General features: G+C 42.7%; 1 protein-coding gene and 1 long non-coding RNA gene across 2 annotated transcripts; one reads left to right on the forward strand and one right to left on the reverse strand.

The window, feature by feature from the left end:
- Positions 1-1,790: 1,790 nt before the first annotated feature.
- Positions 1,791-6,701, reverse strand: LOC116640194. The gene is made up of 3 exons (XR_004300997.1): positions 6,619-6,701; positions 5,309-5,425; positions 1,791-1,828 (listed from the first exon to the last, which is right to left on the reverse strand). It is a non-coding gene; the product is annotated as an uncharacterized LOC116640194 (long non-coding RNA).
- A 211-nt stretch (positions 6,702-6,912) lies between these two features.
- Positions 6,913-26,432, forward strand: CCNB2 (cyclin B2). The gene is made up of 9 exons (XM_032417614.1): positions 6,913-7,051; positions 9,204-9,332; positions 9,433-9,543; positions 17,591-17,761; positions 17,865-18,023; positions 19,918-20,154; positions 20,673-20,813; positions 24,965-25,075; positions 26,153-26,432. Exons 1-9 carry the CDS (start codon positions 7,028-7,030, stop codon positions 26,261-26,263), a joined length of 1,194 nt encoding a protein of 397 aa, XP_032273505.1. The 5' UTR covers positions 6,913-7,027; the 3' UTR covers positions 26,264-26,432.
- The last annotated feature ends 234 nt before the right edge of the window (positions 26,433-26,666 follow it).

The raw sequence follows: 26,666 nt of genomic DNA on the forward strand, positions 1-26,666 counted from the left end.
TGAACTCATTAGTTTTTTCCCTCCTAAACCAAAATTTAGTGTATGGGAAAGCCATGTGTGCAAAATGATGTTATGTTCTCAAGCATAATCAGGGGAATCAGTAGTGGAAGAACTTTAACTTCTCTATGCTGATACTTGAGTAAAAGAAATTTATGGGGGGACGTCTGTGTGGCTCAGTCAGTTAGGCATCTGCCTTTGGCTCAGGTCATGATCCCAGGGCCCTGGGATCGAGCCCCACATTGGGCTCCCTGCTTAGTGGGGAGTCTGCTTCTCCCTCTCCCTCTGCCTGCTGCTCCCCCTGCTTGTGCTCTCTGTCAAATAAATAAATTCTTAAAATAAACCTATGGGATGGAGATAGCTACGTGTTTCTGTAATTTAGAAATTCTTTCTGCAGTATTCTTGATAGATGATTATTATGGTGGTTAACTTTGTGTGTCAACTTGACTGCATCATGGATGCACCATGGAGTGCCCAAACACTTGGTCAAACATTATTCTGGGTGTGTTTGTCGGAGTGATTCTAGATGAGATTAACATTTGAATATCTGTAGATTGTGTAAAGCAGATTGCCCTCCCTAATGTGAGTGGGCCCTGTCCAAAACAAAAACCTTGGGGCACCTGCATGGCTCAGTCAGTTAAGCATCTGCCTTCAGCTCAGGTCATGATCTTAGGGTCCTGGGATCAAGCCCCCCATCAGGCTCGCTGCTCAGTGGGAGGCCTGCTTCTCCCTCTCCCTCTGCCTGCTACTCCTCCTGCTTATGCTCTCTCATTATCTCTCTCTGTGTCAAATAAAATCTTTAAAAAAACAAAAACCAAAAAACCTCACCTTCCATGCCTCCCCCTGCACCCCATGATTAAGGGAAAATTCCCTGATTCATTTTTCTCTTGTCTTTAGACTCAAACTGAGACATGGGCTTTTTCTGGGTCTCTAGCTTACCAGCCTTTGGATTTGGAACTATACTAATGGCTTTCCTGGGTCTCTAGCTTACAGACTGGAGACTGTAGGACTTGTCAGCTTCCATAATTGTGTAAGCCAATATCATATAATTTATCTATCTATGTATCTATCTATCTAGTCATGTGACCATGTGAGCCAATACCATATAACCTATCCTTCCTTTCCTTTCTCTTTTCCTTTCCTTTCCTTTTCCTTTTCCCTTTCCCTTTCCTTTCCTTTCCTTCTCCTTTCCTTTCCTTCTCTCTCTTCCCTCCCTCCACTCCTTTCTTTCCCCTCCTCTCTCTCTCTCTCTCTCCCTCTCTCTCTTGACTCCTAACTAAAGCAATTATCATGCTCTGGTTATATTCTTCCAGTGATGATGAGGTCACTACCTATTGAAGAAGCACATTTCTTTTATAAACAGTTACGGTTATTCTTTATTATTATTATTATTATTATTATTTTAGTAGATGTTCCTATAACTTCTTCTACATTCTAGAGCAATGCAAAAATAAATCTGGTGTCTTCCTATATGCTAACTCTTCAGATAAACGGACAGCTATCTTGAATTTTTTAGGTCTTCCCCAAGTGAAATATCCTTCATACCCTTGACTTTGTTTAACGTGGATCTTAAGCATCTTAGCTCTTCTTGTCACCATTTTCTGGATACTTCTAGTTTATTAATGTTCCTCAATGTATGATACCTATAAATAATCATTACTCCAGAATGGTATATTTTCTAAGGGAGCACAGGTTTCCTAGGATGGGTGTGCAAATAGAAGGAATAAGAATGGAGGGTCACCTGGCTGGCTTAGTTGGTGAAGCATGCAACTCTTGATCTCGATGTCATGAGTTCGAGCCCCATGTTGGGTGTAGAGATTACTTTAAAGATCTTAAAAAAAAAAAAAGAATTGGAAATGGATTATAAACTGAAGGGAAATGAGACACAGTCTTCACTCTATCATCTATGTGAGACGGGGATTGGTTCTCATGTCTAAGTAGGCCTGCACACCCCCAGGAGCAGGTTAGTCCAGGATTGGGGCTGTTACTGAAAAGTCAACTTGATATTCCAACTGGGACACTCCATTCTGCAGCTCCTCAGTATTCTACCAAAGCTGATAGGATATAATACAAAAATTAGAGTTCCTCACAATATTTATGTTGTAATAGAGAATAGGAAATGCATAAATAATTGAACAGCATAATTTTACAACTCTTGAGTCAATGATTTATTATCCTCAACAGAACCTGTACCTTTTCACTTTCTAAGGATGAGTTAATTATATTTTCATCCTTTCATGTACTTTATCTCTATATTTTAAACACCATGAGGGCAGGGACCCAGTTTTTATGCCTTTTTTCCCATCTAAGTAGCAATGCCTTGCTTATAGAAGGCATTAAGTTTATTTAAAAACAAAGGGTGTGCCTGGTTGGCTCAGTCAGTTGGGCGACTGACTCTTGGTTTCAGCTCAGGCCATGATCTCAGGGTCGTGTGATTGACCTCCCCCCCCATCCCATCAGGCTCCATGCTCAGTGGGGAATCTGCTTGAGATTCTCTTCCTCTTCCTCTCCCTTTGGTCCTTCCCCATTCGGGTGCACTCTCTCCCTCTCTCAAATAAATAAATCTTAAAAAACAACAACAACAACAACAACAACAAACTTGGATAAATCACAAGCTTGAAGTCCAGATTTTAAAGAATCATTTTGAGTGGAGGCCCATGGAGTCACTAGAAAGGTGTTTGTGTCTACCTCTCTGGGTCGTCTTGCTTCTGAGCAAGTTTACAGGCCCTAGACTGGGACATACCCATGCACCCTGTTCAGCCAGTAATAGGTTACCTGGTTACCTGCATGGGACAGATAATGTTGACCTGTTGGTTAAGGTGAAAGATGTCAAGATGGATGCAAGCAAGGCAGAGGAAAAGGCTTTCTTTTTGTAAGAAAAATGACTGACCTACCTTTCCCCCTCCCAAAGAAATTAACGATGGAAATCACTATTTTTATTTTTAACTTGGTTTGCGTAACTTTTGAGAGAAAATTTTAACGTAACCACCCAAAACTTTTACGTTCGTTACTTTACAATTATTTTCCATCATCATGTTCAGTTATTTGTGAAGGTTCTGTCATTCCTCCAAAATTGCCTCTCATACCTGCTTCCATTTTTCATTTTTCACACTCATCCAAGTCAAATTTTTGTTACATCTCACCTGGGAAACCTTTAGCTTTCCAATCCACTATAATCCATTCTTCATGCTGCCCAGTGGGTCAGCTTTTAAAAACAAAGCTTGACCAAGTCATTATCCTTCTTAAAAATGTTCCATGATTCCTCATTTTCTGGATCTTTTGTAGCTTTACCATTTCTATGATCCAAATGTGTGAGATTACTTCTGGTTTTTCCACAGATTTTTTCCCCATTGCTCCCACTTCTTGAACACCTTTGCCATCCCAGCCTGCTAAATTCTAACCCTTTTTTCAAAGCTCAGCTCAAATGTTTCCTTTTTAGTAAGGCTTCCTTCATCTATCCAGAATTAGTCTTCTCCTTTGTGCTCAGTCTTTTATAGGTTCTCCCTCTTATAATAATTTTGTTCCTATATGTCTCCCCCTCATTGTTTTGAACCTGAGGGCGTGGTTCATACTTTATTCTTCTCTGTTCCCTGCAGTGCCTTGCACAAACTGACATTTTAATGTTAATATAGCAAATATATTTTGTCTTCTAGCTAGTTGAGAGAAAAGAAGAAATCAGAAAGAGGTAGGCAGAAATGGATGGGGGTGGGTAAGAGAAATGGGGTAAGGGCAACTGAGGGAGAGAGCATGGTAGTATATTAGGAAGATTGCTGGGTTCTGATAAAAATCTTCTGGTGAAAAATGATAATTTGTCTATTATCTCATTCAGAGATGATATATAAATTATATATTATATAGATTATGATGATATATAAATTAAACCAGGCCCTTGATGCCCTGTGGTCTGGAATAATGGCAGCTGAAACTCACCAAGAATGGAAGTGGAAAAGCATTCTTCAAGGATGTAGAAACCATGAACGTGAGCTGAGCTTTTGGACTTGTCTTATATACTAGTAGGTAACCCAAATGAGTCCTAATAAAAATTCAACAATAAATAAGCACCTTATTTATTCTAGGCACTAGAGATAGAATAGTGCACAAAACAAATACCCCTGCACTCATGGAGCTTACATTCTAGTGCATTTGTTCAAATTAAGTAGCCCCTGGGTTCAGCTTCAGATGGTCCTAGTGGCCTGCCTTTGGGACTTCTAGAAGGGCTGTTAGGTTTCCAGCCTCGAACTGACCTAAAGCAATTTTTGCTGCCTGAAGTTCTTCAGTTCTGCAACAGTGGCTATCTGTGAAGTATCCCCAATGGGGGAAGGTCCTGGAAATCTGAGAAAAAGAATCCCAAGGCCAGGAGAAAAGGTGAGTATGTACCTGAATAAGAAATTGGAAGCGAGGAGGGTCTGACAAACAGCAAGCAAATCTTTGACCATTCAGAACAGTCCTGATAGCCAAGACTGCAAGTCCCTACCCCAAACTGGGGAATTTTGGTGTCAGGAAAGAAGAGTTGCCATCTGGCATTCCAGGAACTAAACATTTGTGTGAGAATCTCAGAATCTCTGTCTCTGACTCCCTTTCATGGTGTTGGAAGACACTAGGCAACAGCTACCTTGAAGCCCAATACCTCCTGCCAAGCCAAGCCATTCACCTTGTCTCCAGCCATGTCAGTTCAGTACTGGTGGTCTGTGCTTTTGCTTGGGGTGCTCCCTCTGTCTGCAAACATCTCCCTTCACCCTATATCAACTGGAGTTCATATGTACACCTTTTCAAAACAGTACTTGACTAAGAAATTAAAGTAAATTGATCATGTGGAATTTTACCATACTGTAAAGGGTCATTGGCTTTTAAGAAATTTATTTTTGGTTAATTTAATATTTGATTTCCTTCAATGACTGTTTTGAAGTTTTCCCACTCTTTCTGCCAAATGTAAATAGAGTGACAATGGTAAATATAGTGGAAAGAGCACAGGTTTTGGAATCAAACTAGAGTACAAATCCTAGCTTTGAAACTCAGAAGCACAATGATTGCAGCCAAGACATTTAACTGTTCTCAACCCTAGCTTCTTCATCTGTCAAGTTGGGATAATACATGATGGATGTTAACTAGACTTATTGTGGTGATCATTTTGCAATATATACAAATATCTAATTTTGTCTACCTGAAACTAATGTTATATGTCAATTACACCTCAATAAAAAATGACAAAATATTTGGGATAATACTACCTATTTTATAAAGACTGTTATGAGGATTCAACAATAAAGTTTATGGAAATTAGTATATAGGAAGTGTGATCAATAAATGTTACCTGAGACAGGAGGGAACAGGAAATAGAACCAAGAGGCCTAGCTGGCTCAGTCAGTAGAGCTTGTGACTCTTGATCTCCAGGACCCGAGTTCAAGCCTCACACTGGGTGTAGAGATTGCTTAAAAAAAAAAAAAGAAAAGAAAAAGAAATATATAGGGACTACAATGCATTAAGCAAAAGGTTGAATCAAAAAGTTTATTTGTAAAGTTCCAGGTTAGTTGCAGTGAAGGATACAAAGATATTATTTCCATTTTTAATGAAAATACAATCTGTCTAATACGGATTATTCAATGTTGACAATGTCAAGTCAGTTAATAAAAGCACTTTGCCATTCACAACGTTCCTGTTTACAAAGCCCTATGAGTGGGTGAGGATTGTTACTTTCATAGTTCTAGCTTTTGATATCACAATATTATAACAAATAAAAATATAATTTTACTCACAACTTCGGTGCACTAAACGTCTATTTTTCCTTCCTCAGACTTTTTCGCTGGATACCTAATTTTCAGTAATCAGTCAATGGATACACTAAGATCTTTCCATGCCACATAGTAGTTGCAATTATTCGGGTTTTACAAAAGAGGAAACAGGTTTAGAAACGTCAGTATACGTGCTGCCGAAGCGAGCACAGGTTTAGAAACGTCAGATGCAAGGGCAAGGGCAGAATTTAATTCAGATTACTTAACTTCATTCAAGCCTCATTAGTACCCCAGTAACAGTGGTAAAAAGTGGTAGAACAGAAACCTTGCTCAAATTCTTGGACGGAGGCTGCTATCAGTTGTCATTCCACTACCTCTACTGTGGGCGTTGGACCTTTCCTCTCCCTTTTTCCTTTCCTCTTTTCCGGTCTCCCACCCTTCTGCCCAAGGCTGGATCACACCCTCTTTCTCATTTTAAAATCTTCTACACGTCATAGGGTCATTTATTCGACGAATATTTATTGAATACCGACAATAATACATACCGAAAAATGCGCTAGGTGCCGGTCATACAATGGAGAGCTTATATGAATCACGAACCACACAAATCATTTACCTTTTTATTTTCCTCTCCCTGGGAGTCTTAGCTTTTGAGCAAATGCCACAATTCCCACTCTTTTAGCACACGTTTGAGTCTCAACCACCTAACAGTGCTGACCCTGAACCGCCCAGAGGCGTCTACTCCCCCACTCAGGCCAACCCAACGTAGACTCCGACTCGAAATTTCCGGAAGAGGAATAAAGGTCAGAAATGGCATTTCCAAGGTGTTTCCTAGAACGAACTTCCGCCCAGCTAGTACAAACGTAGAGAGACATTCTTAGGTGAGACCTACTCAAAATTCAGAGAAGGCGTCCTACGTCTGAGTCCTCAGTGAGACATTTCATTTTTGTTGATCTAAGAGGCCGAGGTTTAAAAAGAAAGGAGAAAAAAAAAAAAAAGGCAGTAGGCGGAAAAAAAAAATCCAGTTGTCATGACAACCAAACGGGTCTTGAAAATTCAGCCAATCCGCCTGCGGGAATGCCACCTGCCTAGCCAATAGGAAGAGCGCGCCGAACGTAAGGCCGCCCAATGGGGGCGCGAGCGGCGCGGTATTTGAATCCTGTAACAAGGCGACATTGCGAAGGTCTTAAGCGGTGCGGGCCGGAGTGCGGAGCTAACGGCGCCGCAGAAGTTGGTGTCCTCCCTCTCCGGTCCGCGTCCCTCCCTGGGCCGGGCTGGCATTCTTGCCTGCCCCTTCCCACATGGCGCTGCTCCGACGCCCGACGGTGAGTGGGCCCGGCAGACCCCCCACACCGGCCAGGCTCTTCGGCCGCGCAGCCCGGTCACCCGCCTCTAGCCTCCTCTCTCTCCTGCGCAGGGCTTCTTCGTCCCAACGGGCGCCGCTCTCCCCTCCTGCCCGCTTGCCCTGCGCCCCAGCCTGCGGCCTGTCCTCTTTGCCAACCTCTCGCCTCCTCGGATCCGCTCTGGGTTCCCCGTTTCCGCCCTGGCCAGTCCAGGGGTGAGGGAAATGTAGGAGTGAGGAAAGTGTAGGAAAGCGCCTCGGAGGTGGCACCTGTCAAGTGAGCCTCTCCAGCACTGGACTTGGTACTCAGTGAGCCATCTCCGAGTGCTCTTTGTTGTTAGAGTGCTATCTAAATAGAGGTTGTTGTAATTTCCTTCCTCTGTTCTCAAACTCCTTGCCAGCTAAGGGATGGGGGACGGGGAGAAGGACTGGAAGAAACTAGGTGGTCAACTGTTTTGAATGTTTGATCAGGCAACAGTCATGGCTGTTTTTCGGATTTTTCGCATTTCATTTTGTGTTAAGTTTCCTATTTATTTCTGCGCTCGAAGTCTTCCAGGTTAAGTTCACTAACCTATGCGTCTATCACTTTAAAAAATTAATTTCTTTAATCAAGTGTAATAAAGATTTTGCATATAATTTGGTACAAATGCAAACAGAGAGAAGGTTCCAGATTCATTTGTTTCATCTTTGCAAAAATGCAAGTGTTAATGGTGTTTTGAATGTTTTTTTTTTTCTGTGGGCTTGAATTGTATCTGCGTCTACTTTTCCTTTGCTGGAAAATGGAGGGCCCTGACACACCTGAGTTCCATCCTCCTGACTATAAGCCTAGTTAAAAGCTGCCAGTTTTCCCCTCCAGATGGATTTAAACTTAGATTACCAGGCTTCGACCCATAAGCATTAAAATTTCAAACACTTTTTAAAAATTGGCAATTACTGCTGGAAAAAATTGAACAGTGTGCTTTTGAGAATCCTAATAAGTTGAATACATTCAATATTTAATTCCTATTCTTTTGTGGATCTAAGTTGAACTGACAAGTAATTTTTGTCTAATCTGTCCCATAAAGTTCTTTCATTGTCAAATTCTTTCTATTCAGGGAAGGCTTGAGTTTTCTCCTGCCCCCTCTATCCTTGTAGATCCATTCAAACCCCCTGTTGGGAGATTTTTAAGATTAGGACTCAAATTCTCAGGGATAGTACATTCTGTTTTTTTTTCTCATGAAATGTTTATCACCTCTACAATAAAATAAACTTTTTTGTATGAATTGCTTTTTCTAGCAAGTTTTGTTTCTAAGCACATTCTGTCAAAAGTAGGTTAAGGTCAACTAATGATTTTTTATTCCATACCATTTCAACTTTCTCTGAATTTGAGAGTAAAACTATTTTACCTGTGAAAACAATTTCCTTTCTAAGTCCGTGCTTAGTATAATATAAGAGTCCGTGCTATGGCAACCTCATTTTAAAAGGCAGTATCTCTAAAGATCATGTCTATAGGAGCACTTCTTATTTGTAGAATGGCGTGAGAATCAAAGCTAGTTTAGGTTTTAAACATCTGGACCTATTATGGCTTTTTAATAATGTTTTAATTGTACTTGTTATTAATCTCCCTAAAGTTTTTATTATAGTGAGAGCTTGCACATGTGGTTGGGGAGGGGCAGAGGGAGAGGGAGAGAGAGAATCTTAAGCAGGCTTCATGCCTAGTGCAGAGCCCGAGGTGGGGGGCTGGATCTCACGACCCTGAGAGCATGACCTGAGCTGAAATCAAGAGTAGGACTCTTAACCAAGCTACTCTAAAGAAAGATTTTTAAATAGATTAATTTGGTATACAGGGATCTTTAACAAGTGGGTGCTATATAAGAAATAATCACTTATCTTGAAACCTCTTAATGGGATTATTTATTTTACAGATAAGGTGGGTAAGTGATTTGCCTAATTTCAAGTGACGTGATCAATCACAAATAGCATTTTTAGTCTTCCTAAAAAAATGTATCTTTTCCTTCTCACAAATTGATCTCCGCATATTTATATTTTCCAAATTCTGCATTTGGATATCTGACATTAGCAAAGTATTATAAGTTGTCTCAATTCATCATTAACTCTCTCTCTCTCTCTCTTTTTTTTTTTTTTTTTTTTTTAAGGTGTCCACTGATTTGGAGAATGCTGACACTGGAGTTAATTCTAAAGCTAAGAGTCATGTGACAATCAGACGGGCAGTTTTAGAAGAAATTGGAAATAGAGTTACAACCAGAGCTACACAAGTAGCTAAGGTAACAGCCATGAGGACTGTCCATGTTCACACTAGGCTGATTGTGTATAACTCTGAGAGCAACACTATCTTGCCCTATTTATGTTTCTTTTTCCTTGTAGAAAGCTCAGAACACCAAAATACCTGTTCAACCCACCAAAACAAATGTCAACAAACAACTGAAACCTACTGCTTCTGTGAAACCAGTACAGATGGAAGTGTTGGCTCCAAAGGTAGGATGTTCTCTCTTTACAAATGTACGAAGTAGCTGGTTTTTGGCTAGACTGAGAGGGTGCCTTTATCATCACTGCAACTTTTTTTTTTTTTTAAGATTTTATTTGTTTATTTGAGAGAGAGAAAGAGAGAGCATGAACAGGGAGAGTGGCAGAAGGAGAGAGAGAAGGAGAAGCAGACTCCCCGCTGAGCAGGGAGCCCAATGCAGGGCTCAATCCCAGGGCCCCGGGATCATGACCTGAGCCGAAGGCAGGCGCTTAACCAGCTGAGCCACCCAGGCGCCCCAATCACTGCAACTTTTGAAGAACATTCATAACTAGAGCTGTACTTTGAATTTGTGTACAAATTGAACATACACATCCTTTTAGTGATGGTACTTACTATAAGGTTTTGACCTTGAATAACAAAGTTAATTACCTTGATAGTCAAATAAATTTAATGATCTCAAAGTGAAATTTGGTCAGTTTTATAATCCATTATAAGAATGAGCTTGCCCATGAGGCTGTGAAATCTCACAGTTCTGAGACTCGTACTCATCATGTAGGAATAAGGTAATGCCAAAATTTTGTGTTGATAAATTGTGGTCTCTGTGACTGGTTAACTCAATTGGAGTTAGAATGCTAATGGACCCATTGTCCTGTAATTACTATAGGACAGGCACTGTTGTAGGTGCTGAGAATACAACAATCACTGCTTTGTTCTTTCCAGCGCCCGCACTCGGGTGCTCTCTCTCTCTCTATAATATACATTAATAACATGTCTATAACTTGTTTAAAATTTTTCAAAAGAATACATTGGATATATTCAAGAAATATATATATTGAGCACTTACTATGCCCATCCAGTAGTGTTAAGGCTGTTAAAGAGATATCTTGCCTTGAGGAGACTTATCCAGAAGGGGCACATGCACCTGAAATTAAATTAGTAGTCCCGGGGAATGATGCCAGATGCCCCTGGACAATGGATGATTGAGCTTCAAATGTCTAGGGTAGATGGAAGCACCATCCTTCAGAAAGTGTTTCTACAGGAGGGAGAGAACACTAAGGGATGGAGTGGTCAGGGGAAACTTCATGGAATCAGTGGGAATTTTAAGGATAGAGAGATGCTGATAGGAAAGAACACTTTTTTGGGGGGAACAAAGCACAGTAGGAATCAAGGCACCAAAGCAGAAAGAGACCTATAATCTTGTCCTTGAGCTAAGGAGTCAGCACATCTAAGCTGGGCCAGAAGGTTTGTGGGAATAAGCAAAACATAAAGTTGGGGAAAAGGTTGCAGTTGGATTTGAAGGCCTTGGAATTTGGATTTTATCCCATTAGGCAGTGAGAAACCTGTGGAAAGTTTTGAGGAGGTGGGAAATGATGAAAGCAGTGTAGGCTGGCCATGGGAGGGACCTAAATGAGGAGGCATTGCAATTGTCACGCAAGAGCTGATGAGGGTCTTGAACTAGCCTGGATCTCCCCTAAGCACTCACCCACATACCACTACCTATGGGGTGCTAAGAAACCACATGGAATGTGTTGGGGTATACCAACTGGTTCCAGGGACATCGTCCTGTATTTAGAAGGAATTCTTTGGCTGTGTTGTTTGCAGAGGAAGAATAAGAGCCTTAAGCAAGCACTTGAGTATTTAAGGAACCATTTATGCAATAAGTTAGTAAAGAAATGGGGAAGTCAGGGAAGGGAGGTAGTTCTGGGGAAGGCACCTCATTTGGCTTTAGATTTGTTGAGGTAACAGAGAAACCTCCATGGGGAAAGGCACTCAGAAATATGCCAGCAGCATCTGAAGGAGAGGGGCAGACATGGGAGCCTTCTGCTTGCAGGTGATGGTTGCAAGCATGTTGCTTTTCCTAAGGCAGGACAGAGAGCGTCAAATCAAGAACAAAAGCCAGAACAAATCCTGAAGATCGACCTTACTTTCATAGGCCTTTCCTTGGAGGTTTCTAGTGCCTAAATGCCAAACCAAAGCAGCTTTTCAGCTTTGACCTCTTAACCATTATGTAGCATTTGATACGGGTGACTGTTTGCATGTGGTTCCTCCCACATGTCTGGAAGGCGATTTGGCAGTGTCTTTCAAAAGGTTATTCTCCATACCCAGTAAATCTGTTTTTATCCTAGGAAAATTATTAGAGGCACACCAAGGATTTTTAAATAGTGCTGTAATGAATATCTCTTATGTAATAGAGAAATATTAGAAGATTGGTTAAATCTATCTGTTTAAGTTCAAGTATAATTAACATACAGTATTACATTAGTTTCAGGTGTACAATATAGTGATTCAACAACCCTATACATGACTCATTGCTCACCATGATAAGTATACTCTTAATCCCCTTCACCTAGTTCACCCGTTCCCTCTACCCAACTCCCCTATGGCAACCACCAGTTTTTTTTCTATATTTAAGAGCCGGTTTGGTTTTGTTTGGTTTGGTTTGTCTCTTTTTTCCTTTTCTTTCCTTTTTTTTTTTTTTTTTAAGTTTGTTTATGTATGAAATCTCTACACCCAACATGGGGCTCAAACTCACAAACCTGAAATCAAGAGTCACATGCTTTTCTGACTGAGCCAGCCAGGTACCCCTGTCTTTTCTTTTTTCCTTTGTTCATTTGTTTTGTTTCTTAAAATCCGCATATGAGTGAAATCCTATGGTATTTGTCTCACTTAGCATTAGACCCTCTAGATCAAATCATGTTGTTGCAAATGGCAAGATTTCATTCTTTTTTAGGGGCTGAGTAATATTCCATTGTATATATACCGTATCTTCTTTATATTCATCTGTGGATGGATGCTTGGGTTGCTTCCATATCTTGGCTATTGTAAATAATGTTGCAGTAAACGCAGGGGAGCATATATCTTCTCAAATTAGTGTTTTCGTCGTCTTTGGGTAGATACCCAGTGGTGGAATTACCGGAGCAGCTTAAATCCATTTAATGAAAATACATGGACCATTAATATCATGTTTTGGTAGAATATTTAAAGATGTCAAAATGTATGTTACATTAGTAGAAAAATCAGATTATAACACAATAGAATGCAGTACAACCCCAGATTTCCTTTTTTTAAAAATTTATTTTCCAGAGAGAGAGAGTGCGTGCATGTGGGGGCGGGGAGGCCGGGGACGGGGTGGGAGGGGTAAACAGGGAGAGAGAGAATCTTATGCAGGCTTCGTATCCAGTGCAGAGTTTGATCTCATGACCCTGAGATCACAACCTGAACCAAAATCAAGAGTTGGATGCTTAACTGACTGAGCCACCCAGGTGCCCCAGATTTGCTTTTAAATGTGTGCAAAGTGTGCATTTTTTTTTTTTTTGAGGGGGAGAGGGGCAGAGGGAGAGAGAATCTTAAGCAGGTTCCATGCCCATCACGGAGCTTGATCTCACAACCCTGAGATCATGACCTGACTGAAATCAAGAGTTGGATGCTTAACCGACTGAGCCACCCAGGTGCCCCTAAAATTTATATGCAAAATTTGATGGTAGTTATTTTTGAGTATTATGTTGGGCTTAAGATTCATTTTCATTTTCCTCCTTAAAATTTTCAGATTTTGGGGCGCCTGGGTGGCTCAATCTTTAGCTGTCTGCCTTTGGCTCAGGTCATGATCCCGGGGTCCTGGGATCAAGCCCCGCATCAGGCTCCCTGCTCCGCGGGAGGCCTGCTTCTCCCTCTCCCACTCCCCCTGCTTGTGTTCCCTCTCTCGCTGTCTGTCTATGTCAAATAAACAAATAAAATCTTTAAAAAAATAAAAATTTTTCAGATTTTTTTCACTTTAGGTACATATTACTTTTCCAAAAAGAAAAACAACAAAAAATGTTATGAACAAAACAAAGGAGAAATTTCCTCCTGTGACTTCTGCATCTCCACTCTTTCTGAATTACTCTACCTTTCCTTGGTGACTCCTTTTGCCTTAGCTTCCTGACAAATTTGAGGCCACTGTGTTTCAGATAAAGAATGATGGACCTGTAACTCCATTCATATAAGTATCACTTCCGTGGCTGAAATGTGCTGCTAGTTTTAGAAGACATCAGGGATTAATGAACAATAGTTACTTCCAATTCAAATACATTTTTCTCTGAGAAACATAGTACAGAAGAGATCATTAAGTGCCCAGTTTAGGGGGAGCTCCTCCTCCTGGCAGACGAGCCCCTCTGCTTGCCTGGATCTGGTCAGCCATCTGGTTTTACTTTGTCATCTGCTCTGTGTGCAGTCATTGCTGCTCCTTTATAGCTGGTCCCTGGGGACGTGGCAATGCCAGCTGAGCACAGGGTTCTAGCAGCAGTGAGCCCTGGAACATTTGTAAGCCATGTGCTCATGGAAGCAGATGTTCCCAGCCAAATCCATTACTATACTCTGCAAAACCAGAGTTTGCAGCTGCATCACAAAGGGCTCTGGCTGAGAACTTGAAAGGGTTTCAGCCATTCACAGGTGTTTACAGAAGCGGATTATCCTGCCATTTTTAGAGGAAACAGTGTTTTGTTGTTATTTATTTTTTTTGCTGACCAATGAGGCTTTGGCAAACATGTGAAAAGAAGGAGAAGGTTTTTTCCTAGCCCCCTGGTTTGCTGGGCACTGGAGAAATCAGGTGAATGAGCCACCCACTCTATCCTCAAGGAGCCCCCAGCCAAGCGCAGAAATGCCCAAGCACGCGTTCTAATAGGCTGTGGCAGAGATAGATGCACACTTCGGAGAGGTGCTGGGAGTCAGAGCTAGAAATTCAGATGAAGTTTTAGATTTAGAGATTTAATCTAAACACTAAATGCAGTGATAGTTGTGGGACTCTCTGATCAGATGGGGGCCCACCAAATGTGGGGTGCCAATTGGGTGGGGGCCAGTGGTGTGGGTGGTGAACAAAAGAGAGCGATGGTTACTGACCAGGGAGCTGTGGGCAGGACAGCAATGGAGAGACTGTCTGCCAGAAGGGGGTGGTGAGGGGCCACAGGTACAGGGTGGAACGAGGGAGGATGGGAATGTATGGAATTTTCCCGTTTCTGGTAATCTTCGGAACCTGTGCCTATGGCTCTTCCAGGTGGTTTGCTTAATGAGCCTGTTGGCATTCAGCTCGGTGGTCGCTGTGGGCCCCAAGTTCCACTGCTCAAGCCTGTTGCCTAAAAATGCCTCTACAGTAGTCATTCAACCATGAGAATGTTTTATGGTTAACTATCCCTAATACAAAAACTATGTATAAAGGGGAAGTAAGCACAACTTTTCACGTTTTTTTTAAAAAAGAGTGCCTTTTATTTTTAATCACACAAGAAACCCAGTCATAACAAAGCAAAATACTACAGAAATATATCAAGTACATAGAATAGAAAGTCAGTTTATTTTTACTACTCTCCTTACCCTCCAAATTCCATTTCACTGTATTCCCTAAAGCTATTCCAGTAAATGATTTTGCCTTTCCGTAATTGTGTGTGCCTATGTTTGCGCAAGTACACACTTAACTGCTACAAATCATGAACTGTCAAATTGGAAACAACAGTTTTTCTGGGAGTCCTTTCTTGTTGCACTTAATTGACATTGTTTATTGTAAATCTGGTAAATGAACTCTGGTTACCAAAAACTTGCACAAACACCTACATGTTTGCATATTAATAGTAGTACATTCTCTCACCAAACTCAGCTCAGACCCCACCCTGCTCCTTACCAAACTGGAGCTTCTGAAGCTCAGCAAAAACTCACATTTATTGTTTCTGATATGACTTTTCACTTGTCTCTGACAACTGACAGAACTCATTCATTAATCTAATTAGAAGGTTTTTATTCTCAGACCACTTTTGTCATCCACAAGTTTGTGATGGTTAACTAGCTGAGAAAACTTTTAGCTTTGCATGCAACAGACACTGGACAGAGTATTACACAGTGGGCCCGAAGGGCTTAGGCTACTACCTGCACAGACAGTGGGATCTCAGGAAGGATTTTATAATAATTAAATTATGTTGGAGCCCAAGAGGAATGCTTTTAAGAAATTGTAAATTAAGGGCCAGAGCAATGACCCATGTGTTCTCCTGGTAGCTTCGGGCTATGGCTAACCTCAGGCGTACCTCTGGATAGACACGGGTAAGCATTTCAAGCTGCTCAGGCAGCACGCCTAGCACATGACCGTAACCTCTGCCTCCTTAAACAGGCTTCCCACTACTGACTGCATTTCCCGGGGACACTGATGATGCTTATCCTTGAACTTAACCTAGCTGTATGTGCTCATTAAAATGTACATCTGATTCTAGTCACTCTTTTTTTAAAAAGATTCTATTTTTAAGTAATCTCTACACCCCACATGGGGCTCGAACCCACAATCCCGAGATCAAGAGTTGCTCGCTGTACCAACTGAGCCAGCCAGGCACCTCTGATTCTTGCCGCTCTTGATCAGTTCCTTCAGTGGATTCACTTCCCTTTGGGTAAAATGTAAACTCCTTAGCTGGGTTCTCGCTCACCTTTCCAGCCCATCTTCTCACACGTCATGCACTAGCTCCTGCCATCCCAAATCAACGTGCACTTCCCAGACTTCGTTTCTTTGTTTCTTGGCTTCCTCTGGGACTTTGTACTTGCGTACCTTTTGCCCACTCATTTTCCTTGAGGTCTTACCCTCTCTGGTAACCTTATCTAGGTTTCTCCCTGGTGCCCCAAGTAGCTCTTATTCATTCTAGTCCCTTGAGGTTCGAAAGTTCTTGAATAAATGGCACGTATACCTGCATGACTCTTGCTCAGCTGGCCCTCCCTCAGTTTGAGAACTGATGTAGGAGGGAAGGATGGGTTTTGAACTGCTATATATATTTTGCTGCTGTTGTTTCATCCTTCCTTAAGCCTGGAAACTATCATCACTGAGCTTCAATGTCCATTAAAATTGTTTATTATACAGCCTTCTCTCTTTCTATATTTTATTTCTTTAATACATACTCTTTATAGCCTAGCAGGCTTGTGAGGTTTTACTTCAAGAAGTACCTCTTATTCTTTTAAAAAGTAATGGGTTATTTATACTTCATTACTAAACACTTGTTTTAACTTACTTTATAAATTTTTAATTTGTGTGATTTTTTTTTTTTTTTAATACTCACCCAGTCAGCATAAGAAAATACTGGGTGTGTACTTGCTCGGTCTTTGCTTCCTTCTATTTTATTCATAGGCCGGAATGCGCTTTTCTGCTTTTTAGTTGCCAGTTTCTCAATTCAGAATGAATTAGTTTATGAGGGGAAATCTGTATACCCACAGAAGAGGCTACAGCTGCAGTGAGCTGTCAGCTCTAAGAGTTTCTGCACCGAGGTGTTTAAGTTTCTTTCCCTCAGTAAATATTTACTGAGCACCTACTATGTGTCAGGGATGATGTAGACATTTGAGATGCTGTAGGGGATAAAATCAGTTTAAATGTATTATTTATTTATGAATGTATTTATAAATCTATTGTTTTCTACCTCTGCTACCTCCATAAGCTCTGTAGAGCTGGCAGTCTAGCAGAGGGAGACAGAAAATAGTACAGGTCATATGTAAGTAAGCTCCACAGCATGTTACAAGGTTACAGGTTCTATGGGGAAAAACACAGTAAGAGAAATGATGCATGTGGAGAGGGGCGCATAGGGGACAGATGGTAATTTAAAACAGGGGGCAGGATAGACCTAATTGAGGAGGTAACATTTAAACAAAACTTGAAGGTGAGAGAATTGCCCATGGGGGTGCAGGGATAAGAGCAAGAGCATTGTGGGAAGAGGGAGCCTGCTTGCAGTGAGGGAGGCTGCCACGAGGCAAACCAAGGGGAGAGAAATAGATGGGTCAGCAGAGGAAGAGGGCAAAGCCCGATCATGCAAGCCCCCAGGCCATCGTGAGGACTCGGGTTTTCCCTTGGAGTGAAATTAGAGAATTTTAAAGAGAGGAGTATATCTCTCAAAACTTCATCTACTACACCTTGAATTATTCACCTTACTCTGAAATTTGTTTTGGCTTTCACGTATTTTAAAAATGCATATGATACTTTTAAACCAGTTGACTCTGCTCGTATTTGGCTCTGATTAACAATTTAGGCTACTGCCAAGGTAGTGATGCATGCACGTTAATTCGTTCATGTAGGGTCCTTCCACCCCACAGGAGGATATCTCCATGAAGGAAGAGAATCTCTGCCAAGCTTTCTCTGATGCCTTGCTCTGCAAAATCGAGGACATTGATCATGAGGACTGGGAGAACCCTCAGCTCTGCAGCGACTACGTTAAGGATATCTACCAGTATCTACGGCAGCTTGAGGTGAGTGGGCCTTTGTGTTTTGGTTGTGCAAGCAACGCGGCATTTACCATACAGCTGGGAAGGAAATGAGGTCAGCCTTTAAAACTTTGAATTCCACCGACAGGTTCTGCAATCCATAAATCCACACTTCTTAGATGGAAGAGAGATAAACGGACGCATGCGCGCCATCCTGGTGGACTGGCTGGTGCAAGTCCACTCCAAGTTTAGGCTGCTTCAGGAGACTCTGTACATGTGCGTCGCCATCATGGACCGATTTTTACAGGTGAGCGTGGCTTCGGGGGCTCACCGTAATCGCATTCTGCAACACCAAAGGGTGATACCTGAGGAAAAGATCAAAAGCCATTTGGTGAGAAACCAAGGAACTGGAGCGGCTAGAGGGAGAAGTAGCCAGGTGTATCCAGCCTCTGGTGATGCTGACCGCTGCTGGCTGTTTCTGCTAGGTCAGCCTGCCGAGGAGTGCTGGGGGGTCAGGGGCTTGGCACCGCGTGGCCGGTCGTTCCTCCGAGCAAACATACCAGCAGGAGGTCTGAAAGTCAGCCCGAAGCCTGTGGTGCCCGCGGGTGCTGGTTTTCCAGGCCTGCTTCCACCATTGCCCGGCAGCTTGTAGTTTGGTTATCCTTGGTTAGGTTTCCTTGTCGGAAAAATGAGGAGTCTGGCTAGAGAACTTGGCAGTTTCCAACCAGCTGTGGCGTGAATCCGTGTAGAAGAGAGAGGAGGCAGAATTGTTAAGAAAGGGGTCGGGGGTATGTGTGGGCAGTGTACTGAGAATGGGAGGTCTGAAGCCGAGGAATGTAAGAGATTCAGCTGAGAGGCAGAGTGGTCATGGAAATAGTTATCGCCTGGTGACACAAAATGCTGACCACTTAGAAGAAACGCCGGACAGAAAGCACTCGTGTGTGATACACCAGCCAGGAGCCCTGCAGATTGGGATTTATTTATTTCAAGTCAACATTTATGATATAGCTCAGGTACAAATTCTGCCCCAACAGTACAGTAATAATGGTGATTATTATAATAATGACCCTGAGATACTGCAGAATCCTAAGAAAGCATAGATTCAGTGGTTTGCATTATACATTCCTCACTGGGTAGGAGAGCAGTTATATTTTAGGTAGATTTTCAATAATGAGAGTTGAAGCAAGGAAAGCCAAGTCTCTTTTATTTTATTTTTTTATTTTTTTAAGATTTTAAAAAATTTATTTGACAGAGAGACACAGCGAGGGAGGGAACACAAGCAGAGGGAGTGGGAGAGGGAGAAGCAGGCTTCCCGCCGAGCAGGGAGCCCGATGCGGGACTCGATCCCAGGACCCTGGGATCATGACCTGAGCCGAAGGCAGACGCTTAACGACTGAGCCACCCAGGCGCCCCGCACAGTCTCTTTTAAAAGAAAAGGGAACTTAAGGGAAACACAGCCTGAACTGAGATTTTCCCCGACTCTGGAGCCTCTTTGGAGGTTCTTAACGCTGACTACTGAGTGTCCTTTTGGTAAGGATTAAGGAGTGTTTGAGAGACCCTCCCCTCCCCATCCCTGGGCACCCGTTATTCAGTCCTGCCGTCTGGCCGGGCCTCATCTTGATGCAGACGTGTTGAATGCCGTGTCGGGGCTGCCCCCAGGTACTCAAGCCAGGATGACAGGCCTGGAGCAGACTAGGAGCTCGGTTCTCAGGCACAGTTCTTCCCTACTGAGCATTGAGTGATCTGGAGCTAGTGTCTGAATCTCTTCTCAGGCCATCCCTTTGCAAGTAGGGGAAAATACATGCGCTTCCTAGGATTTTTGCAAGGATTCAATGAGATGATTGTTGGCGTCTTAGCACTGTGCCCAGCATATACTGAATATTCAAGTAACAGACGGCTGCTGGGAGTAGTGATGGTACCCGCTATTTTTTTTTTTTTAATTTTATTTTTAAGTAATCTGTCTACCCAATGTGGGGCTTGAACCCACAACCCCGAGATAAAGTCACACACTCCACCATCTGAGCCAGCCAGGAACCCTTGATGGTAGCTGCTATTAACACACATGTTACCTGTGCTTGTAAGATGGGTGTGAGCAGAGACGACGTGTGCTTCTCCAGGACGTGGTTCCTTCTCACCTCCTTCCACCCAGAGCCCCAGTCCTCTCGTTAGGTAGGACTTCTGACACATTCTTCTTCAATTAGGTTCAGCCTGTTTCTCGTAAGAAGCTTCAACTGGTTGGGATTACAGCTCTGCTCTTGGCTTCCAAATATGAGGAGATGTTTTCTCCAAATATTGAAGACTTCATTTACATCACAGACAATGCTTATACCAGTTCCCAAATCCGAGAGATGGAAACACTGATTTTGAAAGAACTGAAATTTGAGTTGGGTCGACCTTTGCCACTACATTTCTTAAGGCGGGCATCAAAAGCTGGGGAGGTAAGTGCCTCCGGTTCTATATGAGACTTGATTTTGCTGTTTGTTGTCTTATCCTGGAAACGTTGATCCAATTAAAGGAAAACGTAGGCATTTATAGGACACATCTTCTCGATAGGTCCTAATGCTTATCAGTTCTTTTTCTTTTTTTTAAAGATTTTGTTTATTTGACAGAGAGAGAAACAGCGAGAGAGGGAATACAAGCAGGGGGAGTGGGAGAGGGAGAAGCAGGCTTCCCGCGGAGCAGGGAGCCTGATGCGGGGCTCAATCCCAGGACCCTGGGATCATGACCTGAGCCAAAGGCAGATGCTTAACGACTGAGCCACCCAGGCGCCCCAATATCTCATCAGTTCTTAAGAGAAAAGACCTCATGCTCTGTGTTTGTACCATACTGTGGAATAGGGTAGTTGCTGGGCAGACCAGTGAGTCGAGTGGCTTTGAGCTCCTAGGCCTTTGCCCAGGATTTTGCAAGAGGGTAATAGTAGCTGTGCTTCTTATTGTCCCCGGCTGTTCTTTCGTAGGTCGATGTGGAACAGCACACTTTAGCCAAATATCTGATGGAGCTGACTCTCATTGACTACGACATGGTACATTATCACCCTTCAAAGGTGGCAGCGGCTGCATCCTGCCTGTCCCAGAAGGTTCTGCGCCAAGGAAAATGGGTAAGTGTTGGGTTAAGAAGAAATTAGGTTCTATTTTCGGCCCCCTTGATATGAAAGGCCTTAGCATTTTCCCCACACTATCCTCGAGGCAATGGTTAAAATCCAGAGGCCTAGAAGAGGGCTGCTTGGGACGCTTCAGACAGAGGTGAGGCGACCACACAGCATGGCACCAAGTGTGCTCTGGAGTTGTGAGGCCTGAGCCAGGCCGCCGGCAACTGGTGTGCTCAGGTTTCTGGGATCCTTGCTAAGTGAAACAAGCAAGCCATCAAGCATCTAAGACAAAGCAAGGCCAAGGCCTGACTGATTTCGCCAGTAAAGGTAAAAGGAGCCACTTTTAGATTCATACAAGTAGCCAAAGCTGCCAGCAATCTCACACACCAAAAAAGGACAACAACCGAAACAAAAGGGACCAGATGACTGCAGTGTGAGTCGTGGGATACCCTTTTGTGGACGAGCTAATTCTAGACTGCCACTAAGCAGCTTTATAGTCTGTAGATGTACCCCAAGAGCAGCAGAACGAAAGCCTCAGCAGAAACCAGGTGTTAAGAAACAAGTCTCATAATAGCCGCTCAGGGGAGATTCAGAAGGGAATGCGAGCACTCCTCCCACACCCCTATCCTCTCGTGTTCCAGGAGGATCACAAAGCATTTTGCCAAGACAGATAAGCTGTGGTTCAGGCCTTTGCCTGGGTGGCCCTATGTAGATACGTGTGAGATTGCCAGGGCACATGGCAGAACTCTTCCTCTACACGAGTGTATGCATTTGACATCTTCTATGAGAAAGAAGGGGAATGAGAGAGTGGTATATGTGTGCTTATGTATTTTCTAATTTTTCAAAAACTACACGTAAACCAGAAACTAATGAAAATGATACCTGTGGGGTTGGGTGGGAGCAGGGTAGAAGGCTGAGGATGGGAACAGGACTTCTGGTTGTAACTTTTTATCAACTGTATACAGTATAATGTAACTTTTTTGACTTTTGAACAATATGAGTGTTCATATATTGAACAATATGAGAGTCCCTAAATGGAATTAAGCAGAAACAACAATGTCACTATATATCAAGTTGGTAAAAACACAGAGGGAAGAATTAATTCAAATAACTTTTGAAGGCAGTATTTGGGCTGTGCATCCTTACTGGTATGCAGCTAGACAAAACAAAGGACCGAAAGAGGTAACAGACTTCAAGTTTACTTAGGAGCTGTATTGTTAGTAGTGTTCTCTTATTGTAATTGCGAGACTATTTTTATGAATATTATAGGATAAAACAAACATTCGTGTTACCAAAAACTAAAATTTTCACTATAAAAAGATAATATATGTTAACAATTAAAAACAAAAGGAGGGGTGCCTGGGTGGCTCAGTAGTTGGGCGTCTGCCTTCGGCTCAGGTCATGATCCTGGGGTCCTGGGATCGAGCCCGCATCGGGCTCCCTGCTCGGTGGGAAGCCTGCTTCTCCCTCTCCTCCCTGCTTGTGTTCCCGCTCTCGCTGTCTCTCTCTTTGTCAAATAAATAAAATCTTGAAAAAAAAACAAAGAAACAAACAAAAGGAAAACACCTATAACATTAAATCTGTTTTCAAATTGTCAGTAAATTAAGAATGAGAGGGCCTGGAAACAATGATAATCCTGTAGCAATGAACACACCCAGTGCCTACATCTTGGATACTAAATGCCATTACCCACTAAGAACTAGGTCTCCTTTGAGAAACAGCTGAGATCACGGCCGTGGCAGAGGAAGTATAAGGTGAGCCTAGGTCAATTTGTAATAGATACCGAGCAAATTCTCAAAGATCTACGTCAAAAGGACATAGGAACGGGGCGCCTGGGTGGCTCAGTCGTTAAGCGTCTGCCTTCAGCTCAGGTCATGATCCCAGTGTCCTGGGATCGAGCCCCGCATCAGGCTCCCTGCTTGGCGGGAAACCTGCTTCTCCCTCTCCCACTCCCCCTGCTTGTGTTCCCTCTCTTGCTGTGTCTCTCTCTCTCTCAAATAAATAAAATCTTTAAAAAAAAAAAAAAAAAAGGACATAGGAACTGGCTTGAAAGGGTTCTGACTAAATCTGAGCTTTAAAAAGAATAATGACAGTAATAGATTGTAATGCAGTTTTTAAAAATCCATGCATTTATAATGACACAAAAGAAAGAATGGAAGGGGGGCTCTTTTTTTTTTTAATCAGTAAAATACCAGCTAATTAAGGCAGAAAGAATGGTAGAGTTAGAAATCAGATTGTAACTCCTGATGTAATAACTGATTCAAGCGAGAATCAACTGATGCCTTTATCATTAGGTGAAATTGTTTTGGAGAACAAAATTCACATGGTCTCAAAATAGGACCCCACAGATCTGTAGTAATTCTGAAGAAAAACTGTACCTTTGTGCTAGAGAGGTCTGGCAGTTACCACCTTAACCCGGTGATCAATCTTGGCGTCACCAGTGGTAGTGCTACCTGACTCGACGGGCCTTCTGGTGCAGTAGGACGTATACGGGATCGCCTCTATGAAATTCTTGCCCAGAATGTTTGACACGAATCGTCATCAGGAAACACGCAGATTTAAAATGTTCTAAAAGTAACTGGCCTGGATCCTTCAAACAAGTTGTCATTTAAAGCCAAGAAAATAGGAGTCGTTTTTAAATTTAAAAAAATTAAAGACCAGATACACGGCAGGTACCTTGATTGGACCTGGATCTAAAAGAAAAATCTGTACAAGATATTTTTGGAACAATGGGAGAAATTTGAATATAGACTATGTACTAGATGATAGTGTGGAAATGTTGATGTTTTCTCTGTGATAATGGTTTGTGGCTAGATGGGAAAATACTTCTTAGGGATGTTTTTGAAACATTTAGAAGTGATGTGTCATGGCGTCTGCAACTCATTTTCAAATGGTTCAAAAATTGTGCGTGAATACATACTTACAGAATTTTTGCTGAACCATTTGAAATTGAGTTAGTTGCAGACACCATGAGAGGGAAAGTGGCAAAATGTTAATAATAGATGAATCTACACAAAGGATATACAGATGTTCATTATAATATTTCAGTTTTTCTGTAGATTGGAAATTTTTTGAAATTAAAAGCTTGAGGCAACAAGGCTGCTGATACATGAATGATACATGGTCCTGATACCAGGGGCTCATTTTAACTAAATTACTTTACTCTTAGACCTGCCTTCCTTGGGCTCTAAACCTATTAACTGCAGGTCTCCCTGTTTTCTGGTAATTGATTTCAAAAGGCCAGTAGTTGTGTGTTATTTCAGGATTGCTCTTGCTTCATCCTTTTTTTCTTTAAACTATTTTAGGACTAAGATTAAATTGTGATTTATTTTCCCAATCATATTGTGCATATGAGACAGATGTATTTTAACCTTTAGAATTTTATCACAAAACTGAAATAAAGTCAGGTTACATATCTTCACACATGATAGGTCTTATTATCAATCAACAACTGTCCTGTTGCTCGATTTTTGTTCTCTGGGAGGCTAGGTCAGAAGGCTGGGGGTAGAGGCTTCTCTATTCTCTGTTCTCCAGTGCTTAACTACACAGGGCCCAACAAGAGAAGCCTGGATTTCATAGATTAGCTTGCCACCTGCAGCCCAGTTTATTTCTTAATTCTGAACCTCTTTCCCTGACTGACAATATGGGTGTCTGGGCTCTTGAGCTCCCCACCAGCCGCTGCCCAGGAGGGCTTTGATTGGGGTGGGGGGGGGTACATGTGAGATGTGCTAGTCCTGGGTCTCTGCCATACCTGTGAAGGGGGCATTCCTTTGTTGGGTTTTGTTTTTACTCTGTCCCACTTGCCATCCCCTTTCAGTGCGGTGAGAGAGGTTAGCGTGAAAGCTTTGTTACTTGGAGCACCTTCTATACCTGTGCAACCTTCTTTAAAAATTAATAATATGGGACCTTTGACACTTGATTTAGCTGAAGCTGCACAGCGTCTTAATTTAGTCTTGCTCAGAGCCAAAGTCATCTTGCATTTACTGGCTGCTTTGCTGGGACCACGATAGTGTTTAGGGCTGCTGTTGTATTTTCAGAAGGTAAGAATATCGTTTTATAGCTTTTACATAAGTGGTAAGTGATGTCAACGTGTATCAGATAATGCTCTTCTAAAGAAGTGGAGGCTTTATCTTGCCCCTTCTCTCTGCATTGCGTTCCAGAACTTAAAGCAGCAGTATTATACTGGATACACAGAAAATGAAGTATTGGAAGTCATGCAGCACATGGCCAAAAATGTAGTGAAAGTTAACGAAAACTTAACAAAATTCATCGTAAGTACTCCTTCCTAAACTGTGAAAAGCATTAGAATACGGGTTTTGTGAGTGAGGGTATGCATATGTATGTGCGTTTGCGTTTTCATGGAAATGTCATACTGACATCTGTGAGAGTCTGTTGTAGCACGAACTCTTTCTAGTACAGCAGGGGATGGGGCATACGGATAGACCCCACAAGCAGACTCTCTTTAAAACAAGGTAGCTAGGCTAACCGTGTCCAGGCCCAGTGTAGTCAGCCAGCCAGCCATTCCATGCCTCCACCCACACTCGTCCTGGCGTCCTGGGGAGGGCACGCAGCAGTCAGGGCAGGTGCTCACCGTGTCGTCTGGAACCCCTTAAATGGCCCTGTGGAAGGCTTGGGGACTCGGGGCCTCTGTCCAGGATCTTCTGGGACAATGGCCAAAAGGCCCCTGAATGCAGGTGAAGAAGGAGGGGCAAGAAGCCCATTCAGAAAGCTTCCTGGGCCTTGGTGTCTGTCTCCGTGTGGCCCACCTGAGAGGTGGAGGCAGAGCGGATTGGGCGCTGTCCCGTGCTTGTGTGACACCGAATATCACCAAGGATCTGGTGACAAAGAGCAAGGCATTTGTGCCAAGTGTCCTGACAACCTGCTTTGCTTCCTTGCATGTAGCTTCTGCATAATTGAGCGCACTGCGGAAGTGTGAGGGTATTGTCTGGGATCTGCTAAGCACTGGTTGCCATTTGGCTTTTATTGCCATTGTTGCTGCCTGTCCTGGCAGACCTGTTATGGCCTGGTGGCACTTAGGTCTGATAAACACAGCTCCCACCTCCCACCCCTCTGGCAACGTAGGAGAGAGAGCCTACTCCTTGGACCTTGACATCATTTCTTCCGCCCTCACCGGTGCTACCGGCTGGGTTTTATCCGGTGGGCATGGAAGGAAATTGTCAGGTGTCGCACATTATGACCTCAGAGCGCTCGCTGGCTTCAGTGAATCGCCATCATCACACCAATTGGAGAGATTGTGGGTCTGGCCCCTAAATACTTGTGAGTTAGACCAGGAGTGAAGTAGAAGGTGGGGGTCCTGATGTGCGCTTAATCACAGATGACTTCTGCAGGCCATCAAGAATAAGTATGCAAGCAGCAAACTCCTGAAGATCAGCACAATTCCTCAGCTGAACTCAAAAGCTGTCCAAGAGCTTGCCTCCCCTCTGATGGGACGGTCCTAGGCTGCTGTGGCCCTCGGGGAAGAGTGCTCCGTCCGTGCACTTGGTCTCGCTGATTTGGAGCTCTTCACTTTGTATATAGTCCTCTGGTCTATTTCATGAAACCTTTCCTTAGACCTATTTTCTAAAATGTATATTGAGGAAAAATAAAGCTGTTAATTTTTCTTAAAGTGTCCTGTGTGTTTTTTATTTATTCAATCTATACAGAACAAGGTCAGTAGAAGCTTGGTTTGACTAATTTCTTTTTGAGCTGTTATGAGTAGCATGTATTGTCTTTGTGGCTTTGGGAAAGACCTTCCTACCATTTTCTCAAATGGAACAAACTAGAACTTGGCTTCGGTGATTGCTAACCCATTCCTAAACTTCTGAAATATACAAAGGTTGACTCATTATGAAAATTGAAAAT

This window comes from Phoca vitulina, unplaced genomic scaffold, assembly GCF_004348235.1.
Source record: "Phoca vitulina isolate PV1807 unplaced genomic scaffold, GSC_HSeal_1.0 scaffold20, whole genome shotgun sequence".
In the NCBI taxonomy this organism is placed as follows: domain Eukaryota; kingdom Metazoa; phylum Chordata; class Mammalia; order Carnivora; family Phocidae; genus Phoca; species Phoca vitulina.

Bases quoted from the DNA above. Each gene is read 5' to 3' on its own strand.
- CCNB2 (XM_032417614.1), top strand. From the start codon at position 7,028: ATGGCGCTGCTCCGACGCCCGACG. The intron at 7,052-9,203 runs GTGAGTGGGCCC...TTTTTTTTTAAG, and splicing joins CGCTGCTCCGACGCCCGACG to GTGTCCACTGATTTGGAGAA. The intron at 9,544-17,590 runs GTAGGATGTTCT...TCGTTCATGTAG, and splicing joins TGGAAGTGTTGGCTCCAAAG to GGTCCTTCCACCCCACAGGA.